Source organism: Montipora foliosa, chromosome 5 (assembly GCF_036669935.1).
Source record: "Montipora foliosa isolate CH-2021 chromosome 5, ASM3666993v2, whole genome shotgun sequence".
Classification (NCBI taxonomy): Eukaryota; Metazoa; Cnidaria; class Anthozoa; order Scleractinia; family Acroporidae; genus Montipora; species Montipora foliosa.
The window spans coordinates 47,382,559-47,395,058 of record NC_090873.1 but is presented as its reverse complement, the minus strand read 5'-3'; the positions used below and the strand labels follow the sequence as shown (position 1 = coordinate 47,395,058).

Sequence of the window (12,500 nt, the reverse complement as noted above, 5' to 3'; positions counted from 1 at the left end):
CACTAAACTTCGCGTTTAGAATGAATTCCTTCAGCGGGCCGTCTAATTTGCAGACATTTTATTAAATGAAATTCTCAAATTGCTTGCCTCAGTGTCAGGGCTGTATTTAATTTCCAGAGCTAAAACTTTCCCGTAATTTACTTCAATAGCCAAGGCTTTATTCTATATCGGTTTTACTAGGAAGCGGCATATACCAGAGGGCTTTTTCAACAGTTAAAGTTCGCTTTCATTTTCTAACATTTCAAGAGACACAAATATGTCCCTTTTAAACTTGTCGATTGTAAGTGTAAAAAACTTATTTCTTCAAATTTTCTTTTAGGGCTTTAAAGATTAAGAACGAAATAATATTCGCCTGAAGTTTCGATGTTAGGGATTGTTTCTTATGCGTTCACCGTTTTCTCGAAGTTGAGGTCGGATTCTGTTGTTTTTAAGGGCGAAAAACCAGCAATAAATCGATTTTTCAAACTTTTTGTCATTTCTCCCGTACAATGAATCGCTTGAACCCAAAACTATTTTTTCTTGAATTAGGTCACTAAAAGGGATGTTTTGGCAAAAGAAAAAAAAAATCGATTTTTTTACGAGTGTCTTGCGATTTTCGATTTTCTCGGAAAATGGCTCTTAAGCCCAGATTGATACAAGGCACTGTTATAGTCGACGGCCGGGAACATTATGTGGAGGGCTTTGCGCTACACAGACTCAATCAGGTTGTCAAGATAGAGGGGGAGTGCAGCCCATACAGGCGCAGCATATTCAAGCACTGAACGGATGAGGGCACAGTAAATGGAAACTAGGTCCGCACACGCAACACCCGATTTCGTACGAAAACGAAGGGCATAAAGGCGTTTACAGGCTTTGGTGACTATGTGCTCTACATGCGCGTTCCATGATAGATCGTGAGAAACATGGACTACAAGGAGCTTGTACGTCTGCACCTGATGGACAGGGCAGCCCCCCATGGTAATAGGGGCCGGGGCACCAGGCTGGTAATGGAGGAAATTAATATCCATAACCTTATATTTTTTAGGGGTCTGAATCTTCAGGCTGATAAATGTTGGCTGACTCCCCTTCACGCACACCTGAAAAAAAGAACGAAAGAAATGAAAATTGCAATCGGTTTCGTTTTAATTAAAGAGCCAGATTTTCGACAAATGCAAACAAATTCATAATGTCGACATTCAGTACCAGCCAAAAATAAATAAAAACTTACCTCGGTGTCTCAAAGCAGGAGAAAACAAAACAGAATTTTGTCGAAAGCAGCAAATCGTGGACACAAGTCACAGCAAACAGAAGGGCAACGCAACGGCCACCACTTCTTTTCCACGCGCTAGTACCCAAGCCTCTGCAACCTCTTACAGATCACGTGACCTTTCTCGTATACCGACATACAAATATCTCTGCTGCCAGCTTAGTGTGGAAGCCCACACAAAAACTGTGTATTTTATCTTTGCTCCGGTTTTTTTGCCCACATGAAACAATTAGACAGAAGAGTCGAAACGTTTGTTCGAAAGAGAGAAATGATCCTCGCACTTATTTATGGTCTTTGTAAGCGACATTCAAATTCTCAAAACCCGATTAGTATCAAACTATGTCTGGTAGCGAAATTATAATCGCTAAACTTCAAATAACTCGAATGACTAATAACTTACATGTCAAACAGTAAGACGGCTTAAGACGGCTTAAAAAGGCTTAAAACCATCAGCATGGACCACCTTTGATTTGGCTCTGCGGATTCTTTGGATCCGACGTCGTACAAAACAAATTGCCCTAGGTTCCTTCGCAAGGAAATCCAACTTGGAATTCCTCCCCTTCCGTCTCCGAACGTTGTGGAGCCAGACGCTGTCTCCGACTCGGAATGGTTTAGTGGACACCCCTTTGTTATAATTTGGCTTCTGACAGTCACACAGTTGGTATGGGCCCCATGCCGCTTGGCCTGTTTTCTCCACACCAAATCGTAGGCAAAAAAAAAGCTGCAGTCGCTCCACAACTATTGAATACTGCATTCCAATTCAGTCAGCCCATTCAACCATTTCCTGCTGTCGCCACGAAGACACAGTAAGACGGCTTAAGACGGCTTAAAACGGCTTAAAACGGCTTAAAACCATCAGCACGGACCACCTTTGATTTGGCTGTGCGGATTCTTTGGATCCGACGTCGTATGAAACAGATAGCCCTAGGTAAGGTCCTTCGCAAGGAAATTCAATTTGGGATTCCTCCCCTTCCGTCTCCGAACGTTGTGGAGCCAGACGCTGTCTCCGACTCGGAACGGTTTACTGGACGCCCCTTTGTTATAATTTGGCTTCTGACAGTCACACAGTTTGTATGGGCCCCCTGCTGTTTAATTTGACCTGTTTTCTCCACACCAAATCGTAGGCAAAAAAAAGCTGCAGTCGCTCAACAACTATTGAATACTGCATTCCAATTCAGTCAGCCCATTCAACCATTTCCTGCTGTCGCCACGAAGACACGCGTTTAGAAACATTGCCTTTGCCTCTTCATTACAGCTATTAACCCCCCGCCCCCTGATTCAATGTTTTGCAAAACTGAATTGTTGTGTTACCTTCCAACCTTGAATAGAGGGGAGGGGGTTATATGAGAGGAGAAACTATTTATTTTGCGCTTTAACAGAAGCCAGTTGAAATACAGCTCTTCCTAACTACTTTTGTCTATGATTGCAGCTTTCGACGGTTGTTAATTAATTCCGACACGGCGTTCATGAAAAACAGGTTTTAATTTTATTCTCTTAATTAGTAATATTCTGATATATAGAAGCTGTATTGGTATTTTCTTTTATTACATAGATAGTAATATTTATATAGATACTTGACGTTTGTACCGTGTATAAATAAAGATGATTAGTGTGGGGGGTGGGGGTACAGTGACATTTCTGCTTCCGCTACATTAGGTAGAAAGCCTCGTTGCAAGTGGATTTTCAAACACTTACGACACTTGCTATTTCTCAATTATTCTTTCCTCTATTCTTCATCCACTGTAAAAAATATTCACCTATGTGTTTATTGATTGCCTTCACCCAATATGAGTCAAACCAGATCTTGGTCACACAGCAAGCATGACTGATCTCAACATTTTCTTGGACACCCAGATGTTAGAGTTAGGCCGGTTAACCATTTTGTATTTATTTTATTGGAAACGTTGGCTGCTTGGCTCCTTTAGCCATATTATGGTTGTTCTTGGCACCTCCTACTGAATTATGGTTGTTATTAAATAAATTTTATCTCAAACTGTCATTCTTATTGTTGTGGTTTATCGTGTTATGCATGTCTTAATTATAGGTTCGTCAGATAAACAACATCTTCAGACATGTTTAGAGGCTGGTCTTCGCTTGGCGGATAATCACAGACTTCGCTCCCTTTCAATTCCCTGCGTTGGCACTGGCGGTTATGGTCTAGCTGCGGCGGACTCGGCCCAAGTCACCTTTCAGGCTCTGAACAACTTCAGTCTGAGTTGTCAAAACGTCAGAAAAGTGCGCATTGCCGTATTTCAAGCTCCAATGATGCAGGAATTTTTGCTGGCTCAACAGAGGCATGCAGCTTGGATAGCTGATCACAAACTTGAAAGTAATTCCTCCTCAGAGCATACAAGGCAACCCAGAGAATATGATAGAAGGTTGAGCGTGACAAATGACCCATCTTTAAAAATCTGCGTTGCAGGCAAGGACTCGATAAGCGTGAAAAAAGCGGTAAATTCTTTGAAGAGGGGTTTCTCTAAAGCTTGTACGACTCAGAAAGTCGAGAATGAGGCTGTTAACCAACTTTCCCGCAAGCAGATTGACTCCTTGAGAAAGAAAGCCAATGACCGTGACGTAAGACTTGACATCGAGGCTGACATTGACCGCATCGTGGTCCGCGGTGAACCAATTGAAGTGACAGGTATGGTTGGGGAGATCTGGCACGAAATTAACGAAAGAAATAAGAAAATCAAGGAAGAGCAACAAGCGCTACTGATTTCAAAGAACATTGAATGGAGTTATGACATACAAGGGGCCAAAATGGTGTTTGATTTGAAAACCAACGCGAAGTTAGAGATGGCGCACGTCAAAAGCGAAGCGGTTGTTAGCGTATTTTTGAGAGCAGATGAGTTTGACATCAATTTGAAAGCAAAAACTGGTCAAGGACGGCGAAACGGGAAGACGATAACAATTTACAGAAAAGTGAAAGGATCTGGCGAAGGTTAGCGAACAAATAAGTTTGATAGCTCAGTGTTAACATTGTGTTAATAAGAAAAAATGTTCATGATATGATGGAAAGGTGTAATGTGGCCGTGACAAGGATAGGATACAAATTGTAAATTGCCATACGTTTCGAGGCTGCTGCCTCTTCAAGCAACTCAGTTGCTTTTTATCCACTGATGAAGAGGCAGCAGCCTCGAAACGTATGGCAATTTACATATTTTGCGCGCAATAATGAACAATTTTGACTAGTTTATTTATCTACAAACTTTGCGCAACACAGTTTTCTTCTTGTTTCACATAGGATACAAGTTGCTTGGCAACAGACGAAAGGACAACTGAAATATCAGAGGCCTAGCATTGTTAATACAGGAGAATGGTTATGAAACCTGACAAATTTCAAATTTGTTATAGGTTTTTGTTCTCTCTTTTTGGCCTTGACCTTGCACAAAACACAATACAGTGTAGTTGTTAACTGCGTATTGAGGAACTAACCAATGGAAACGTGTTGGTTGCGTAATTCATGCATAGTGTATGAGCGCAAAACAAAAGATTGTGCACGGTCCTGGACTTTCCAACCAAAATCTTGGCATCTCTGTTTTCTCCATTGATGTTTGCCGAGCTTCAAAACCAGTCCCCACTATTAACTATAGTCCTAGGAAGGATTCGAACCTACGAACTCAGTCACACCGGTCGTGTAAACTGAGGAGCATGGCTTTGTAGATCCTCTCAGACCAGTGAGACACATTGTCCATTTAGGACCCAGATGGGCTCTGCAGTAAGTTCTGGTAGCTCAATGAGAAGAGCATCTGATCAGTGTTACGGAGGTCGCAGGTTCGAATCCTTCTTAGGATTCTGATTTTTCAGTTGCCCTTTCGCCCGTTGCAAAGCAGCTTATATTCAATCCAATCTCGAACCCAGAGCTCTTCTCTTGACTGAGGGAGAGAAGAGCTCTGGGGTACCCTGAACAAAGTGTCATCTCATTGGTTTTCGTGAAGAACAATCAAAAGCGTCTCTAATTGGTGCATTCATGTTAACACGACGAGTGAACAGGCGCCGTAAGGTTCAAATAGCCAATTTTTGGCTACAAGAACCCTACGGCGCATATTCTCCTGGACAGAGTTTCCCAAAATTAACTGAAGTGAGTGTAGTGTAACGTGAAGTGCTAGATTTCTATATTGTGTGGATCCAAGGCTCTGGTAACGAGAATGATATTCAATCCTTCTCACGGGTGCGTGGCACCTTTCCATTGTATCACATATTTGTTCATTTTGGGGGATTATTTGAATTAAAACAATGGATATCCAGTTCACTGAAGCATGATACAGTCCCAAAAGTAAATAACTTGTATTGTTTTTCTGTAAAGAACCAACAAAACGTGTTGCATTATGGGATGGGGAAAGTACCGAACTCCCAATTTTTCCTTTGCACCCCAAATTTTGCCCAGTGATTGTGCGGAAGTGTAAATTGCAAATTTATGGACTTAAAGCAATTTTAAATTTATCTGGTCGCGGGGAAGTGTAAACTGTAAAATTTTCCAATTTAAGAAAAATTTCTCGTTCCAGGCAGTCGCGAGCGAAGGGGAATGAGAAATTTGACTAAATTTCTTAACTATGGCTCCTGAATTTGATACATTAACAAGAAAATGTCGTGTGGACTGAAATTAAAAAGGTTTGGCAGCTAATATGTTTTCGGAGAAAGAGTATCGAACGGCTCCAACATTAGGTAATACCAGGCTCTTCTTTGGTGTTCTTTGTCCTACGAACAATTGTTTTTTTGAGTTTGTTGTGAACAATGTTTTATATTTTTGGTTTACATCAGCTGTATTCATTACTCCGTATTTGAACGGTATATCATTTTTCACATTTACCTCGTTTTTTGGGATAAAAATAATTCTTTTTATGCATACGTTTCAGGAAATTCTCTTCCAAATCACTGGGATCCAATACCTTCTCCTAATGTGACTGTGCACTTGGTACAACTCGTCCCTTGGTCCTCTGAGTACCAAACTGTGGCGAGCAAGTTTCAGCAAACTTCCCCAGGAGTCAATATTCTGAAAATCGAGCGAGTTCAAAACCCCCATCTTTATCAGTCTTATGTGGTGCGAAAACAAAAAATGGACCAAGACAATAGAGGAAATAATGAACGACAGCTATTTCATGGCACCGATTCTAAAAATATAACTGCTATAAACACGCAGGGTTTTAACAGGAGCTTTTTTGGGGTGAATGGTAGGTACTTACTTCTGAAGTTGTTGAGGGGAGGTGACATGTTGTGAGGAATTTCCAATGTAAACCCAAATCCCAGCTTCAGACCGCAGCTCACATTTAAGGATGTATGACGAAATTGAGCGGCTCTTGGCTTTAGTGTCTGAAGAATACAGTCCATTCTTTCTAAATCAGACACCCTCAGAACCAGCTCCAGAATGTCCGCATTTTGGAGAAATATGGAAAGTAAATTGAGCTGAGACCAAGCATCAATCACCTCGTGAATGTGAGGCAATGTTATCCACTTGGAGAGAATTAACTGTACTGCCCCTCTTTTAAATCAATTTGTATATATATATATATATATTTGCCGTCTGCATATGTCATGTTGTGTTTTTAGGAGTCAGTAGTCAGTGTAAATGTCAGTCGTCAGTCATTTTCTTTCTTAAAAACCAACAATTTTTTTTTTTTTTTTTTTGTGTTTCAGGAATTGTGTATGGACGAGGGGTGTGCTTTGCCCGAGATGCCTCTTACTCCGTTAGATACGCAAGGGGTGTAGCTGGGTGTCGCTACATGTACCTCGCCCGGGTCCTGGTTGGGCAATATTGTGTAGGCAACTCAGCCATGATTGTTCCTCCACCGAAAAATCCTTCCAGACCAGAGATTCTGTATGAGTCAGTTGTCGACAACACAGGGGACCCATCCATCTTTGTTGTATTTTACGACTCTCAGTGTTATCCTGAGTACCTTATTACATTTTAGTAGCTTTAAATTAATGTTTGCTTCTATATGGTAACAGACATAGTTTGATGCTACTCTGGTTTGAAGACTGAAATTTGTGTGTAGCTCAAAAAGTTACAATTCAAAGGCGCAACATTTTGACACTCCCGTCTAGTTTCTTCCTCAAGGGTGATACAAAGTTACCGCAAGAGTTTTTTGTATGCTACCAGCGTGCTAAAAAAGGAAAACTAAGTAACGTCCCTTTCTTTTGACAAGGTGCGTGGGCGGCATTCAATTTGATGTGCCATGCGTCCAAACATAAACCTGGCTGGTTGATGGTAGAAAAAGAAAAAGGAAAGAAACTATGTCAGTATTGTCTAGTCGTTCTAGCACTGGAGCACTAATTGGGGACACTGTAAACTGAAACTGTTGGTTTTCCGTAATACCGTACATTCAAAAGGCTACAGGATTTATCAAGTAAGTTTTGAGTAGCCACGACGTAAAAGTTGCCCAAAATTCTTTCCAGACGCTCAGTCATATTTTTGCCAAACCCAAGGATCTCGAGCTGAGGGGAAAAGGAACTGACGGCGTTTACGTTAGCCATTCCGTGTTGTGACGTTTATCATGAGTATTTTTCTTTCGGACAAACAAAACGTCAGTTTAGCGCACGTATGAAGGAGGCGGTTTTTTTTTTTTTGCAAGGAGAGAAAACTCTGCGTTGAAGGAGCATGCTTTCCAAACTAACCACACAATTGCATGGGGTAAATCTGAGTTAATTTGCGTTAATTGTTAATTCTCGTCCGCCGAGGCGTTACGAGAAGGAGTGACTGGCTGTGTACAGTAGGCACTATCCTTTAAAGCACCAAGAACATAATCTCGCTTCTTTACCTTAAAATCACCGTGTCTAGCTGCCATCTTTCATAATCTAAGTTACATTCAAATTTCTTCAAGCCAGAGGAGCATCAAACTATGTCTGATTGTCAACCCGGTTGCAATGGGAACTGCAACTTCGTCATGGTATAAAAGTAAATTAGCAACGTTGGGATGAAAATGACCATGTGAATATGATATCAGTATGATGTTTTAAACTCTGTTATTAATTTTAGCCGTTGTACACTGGATCAAACAACTGCTCATTGCAAACATTTTGCGAACTGACCTTGGGTCATGCGCGGACCGGTGATCCGGCTGCAATAAGGAGCTTAAGTGGCGACGAAGTGCACGTGGGCAATGAAGAATCAGAGGGCTACAAGCGATAGGTGTTACACTTCGGTTCATTTCCTTACTGTTCTTGTCTTACTAACTGTGTGAAGCGACCAAATTTAAGGTTATAAAGGGAAGGAAATGAGCACCCGATCATAAATTTTATTTTTCAATTGTCTGTAACATCTTCACTGTTCATGCCAGTTTTATTTCTGATACGTTCTGCGGTATATACTTAAAATTACGAAATTATGACTGAGAATAAGTGCTATTTGTAGGTGAGGTATTCGTTATGATTCTCCTCGTCTTGTTTCAAATCCTTAACTAGACCCTCCGTTAGGGTACACTGGGTTGCCTGTGGTACGAGCAGCGCTCCAGGCAATTTTTTTCAAGTTGGGGGGTCATTAAGACCATTTAAGGGGTCACCCAGAAGTCATACCAGCAGAGGCCCTTTGGCTCACAGGTCCTCACACGTTCGTACGACAAAACAGATTCTTTTCTGAGGTTAAAACCTGGCTACCGGCCTATTAATTAATCATTTGTCAGAACGAAGAAATTCCTGTCCTCTTTAAAACAAATTGACTCGCATTGCTTACGTGTGGTAGTGAAGTAACACAGCGATTTATTCCATAATGTCAACTGAGCAGTGTGTTGTCTTCCAGGAGATTCAAGTTGTCCTTGCGTAATATGTAGCTCTAACATTGCACGATATTGTTTTGGTATTGTCTATCATTGTACATAGTGCCATGGTAGAAGTCTTGGGTAAATAGCATGAGAAGACATGTGGTTACTAGCAAAGTACTGAACCCAGAAAGATTGAAGAAAGTAAATGGGAAGTGAAAAACATATACCCTTATGGAGCTCAATAATGGAAAGTCAGCAACAAGGGTTCACAGGCCTGTTGGAAGCGTGCTTGAGTTTCAACAAAAATCAGTGAAAACTTGTGACGCAGATGAATAATGAAGTAGCTGCTATTTCCAAAATGATGGAATTACCTGGTGATAAATAACGTCGTACGCGTCTTGGAGAGTAAATTTTGACTTTGCATAAACAAGAGTTGGGCGATTGTGATCTTTGTTTTGACTTCTCTCATTTCATTTCAAACTTTAGAACACTTGACGGAAAAAGAAACTTACAAAAACCCGGTATCTTGCCATCATTTGACACAGATGCTTCACTGTTTGGCGAGTAAACATGCCGCGGTAACTTAATCACGGCGCCCGCTGAATTCCGGCCATGTCACTTTCGATTTTGCAACTTAAACGTAGCAAAAATCTCCCAAAATGTTTGTCGCTGTTCGTAACTTTTTTTATTCTATATTCACGGTTCAAAATTAATGTTGTTTTCATGTAAATATTTTATTCTCGATCGACCGTCCCGGAAACTTCCTTCTGCTCTTTCTAAAAACTGTGTATCAATGGTTATTTGCTTTTTCATCAATATTTGTTTTGCATAAAGCAAGCTAACAAAATCTGTACCTTGCTGAGTTCGCATTTGTTAGCGTTAATAGTATTTTCGGTCAGATGCTTCTGTTTTTTATGAGGGGTTTATTGTTTTGGTCTCCCATCCTAACACTAACCCCGCGGAACAGGGATTGACTTCAGTGAAATCTAGTATTACAAAGCTGTCAGATGCTCAGAGGGCACACTTGTGGTGAAACGAAGTTGTGAGGGAACTTGAAAATTATCAACATGTCAGCCCAGAAGCCAATGTTTCTCGCTTCTCTTTTATTTGTTATTCTTCGGGAGACTGGAATGCTGTATTTCAATACCACACAATTCAGTGCCTTCTGATTTTCTGTAGCATGTACCACAGGCAACCCAGTGTATGCTTCACGGAAGCATCTCGTTTCAAAAAGCATTTCGCTGGAAAATGGTAGCTTTTATGAATTCATCATGTGTAATATGCGACCTTAACTGGATAGTTTTATGGCAATAGTAAAGCATTTTCGTGTCAAAATATAAGGTAAGCGACTCTTTCTGTTGTGTTAACTTAATTAAATATACTATGGCTCGTAAGTTTGCATTTGTCGTAATACCTGGTGGTCAGACAGACGCAGGGTCATCACAAAAACATTTCTTGCCCTTCGCGTACTTCTAAACGTCGGAATTGAATTGATCCAAATTAAACTTTCCAAAAAGGGTTTTTTTTTTGCTCTATTCAGAAATTTCGCTTTCCGGCGAAAAAACATTTAGCTTAGCAAGGCTTACCGCAATCAAGTTAGCAGAACCTTGGGGAACCCATTCAAAAGAGGCACTTGTAATACCACTGGCAGTACTAAAAACTAACATTACTCAAAAAAAAAATAACAATATTATTTGTGTTCCTCTAATATGTCTTACAACTAAAGGAGGCACTACATTTAGCTCTTTTGTGCACTGTCCAATTTCACAAGTCACTAGTCAACCACTAAACGAAACGAGGAAAGCACGTAATATATGATCTAGATAAATGGTAAATTTCGGCGATGAACATTCTCCAGACCATACTACAATGTATTTACAATGATGAAAAGGATTCTCCATGAACCAAGAGAGCTAATCTGCAGAGAATAAGAGTAGTTGATGCACTACTGCACAACCTCAGTTTCTTTATAAATCAGGTATGGCTACCATTTCCTAAAAACAGAAACAAAGATAAAACCGTTACAGAGGAAGCACATAATGTGTAATCACAAGGGGAAAGATAACACCTTACATTATTAAATTTTGGGCCACCAATATTGTTTCTAAATTTCTGATTGGTTCAGTGGTACAGATCTAATTAAAGCTGTAGGGAGTATTTTATATTATTATGATTAATATTATTATTGTTATTATTATTATTATTATTATTATTATTATTTTTGATTATTATTATGATGATGATGATGATGATGATGATTATTATTATTGCTAAGTAACATCACAGGCCTAAAAGGTGCCCCTGGCCTGGTCAATTGTTTCCCTTGAGAGCGAGTAACAACAAGTTCCTAAAGTTCTCGACAGAGTCCTCTCCTGATTCCCTAAAGGGACAAAACGTTTCTTAGGAGTCTAGCCATTCCCAACAGATTATTATTATTATTGTTATTATTATTATTATTATTATTATTATTATTATTATTATTATTATTATTATTATTATATAATTTATCTGAATTGTTTGCTTCCAAAGTTTTGCTGCACATGTATTTTTGAAGACGTTTTGCAAAACTTACATGTATGTGGAAAATTTGACCAATATGGTTACTCTGTTACAGTAATGTACCTACATGTAGCTGAGCTGTTCCACAACTGATCAGGACAATATTGCACATGCACTGAGCGGAAGACGCTTTGATGCAGATTTCCTAGAATGGCTTCTGCAAAAATATTTGCGAGGGAGCAACAAAAATCTTGCAAAGATCGATCGCATTTAACATGGCAGAATTCCTCTTCAATCTCTTTTCTGATGCTTGGTAGATGTTCGGAGAAACAGTCAAGGTTACATGTGGAAAATGTAAATTCCCGGTGTTGAGAAAATTCAACTTTTTGGCTGAAGTTCACTCACAGTTCATCAAGCAAAGAAGCCCAGTCGAGGATTTATAAATTATAAACGTTGTATATAACCGAGCTAGAGTCCGCAAAAACAACGGCCAGCCAATCTTATTTCCAAAATATGGAAACTCGAAGCAAAAGCCTTTTGTCCATAACACCAAGTTGCTCCTGTAGATCCCGAGAACAAACAAGAATTTCGTTTCCAGTTCGCTGGTTGCAATTGCTCGAAGATTTGTAAATAATCTGGGAGCAGACCAACACTCCATGTCAAGAAAATGCACAGTAGCCAAAACAAATCGATTGATACACGTGGACGCATTGCTACTTGACATGACTTGCGAAGTAATATACGAAACCTTATCAACAGCTCGTTTCAATCGTGTTTCGTCCGACTTTTCTGAAAATATTTAACAAAAGCTGGATTGATGATCGTAACTTTGACTTCGAATGTTTCGAGTTTGCGCAGGCGTAGTTCCGCAAAACAAAGCCATTTTACGTCATTATCCGCTAGCCAATCAGCGGTTTTTGCGCTCTGTCCGACAGGTCTCAAAAACCACTGAGCATGCTCACTTATTTCCCGCCATCAATGTTTCAAAATGGCGGACGACAAATGAGATTTCCCCACGTACTTTAACCTCTCACCAGGCCGCTCGTACATTTGTTCAAATT

At 40.1% G+C, this 12,500-nt stretch overlaps 1 protein-coding gene across 1 annotated transcript in view; it reads left to right on the top strand.

Moving 5' to 3' along the window:
* Nucleotides 1–10,026, top strand: part of LOC138004521 (protein mono-ADP-ribosyltransferase PARP14-like) — a 40,354-nt gene extending 30,328 nt beyond the window's left edge. The window contains exons 6-8 of the mRNA XM_068851055.1: nucleotides 3,291–4,187; nucleotides 6,103–6,417; nucleotides 6,881–10,026. Of these exons, the coding sequence (XP_068707156.1) occupies nucleotides 3,291–4,187; nucleotides 6,103–6,417; nucleotides 6,881–7,155 (1,487 nt within the window). The 3' untranslated portion in view covers nucleotides 7,156–10,026. The remainder of the gene's footprint in view (nucleotides 1–3,290; nucleotides 4,188–6,102; nucleotides 6,418–6,880) is intronic.
* The last annotated feature ends 2,474 nt before the right edge of the window (nucleotides 10,027–12,500 follow it).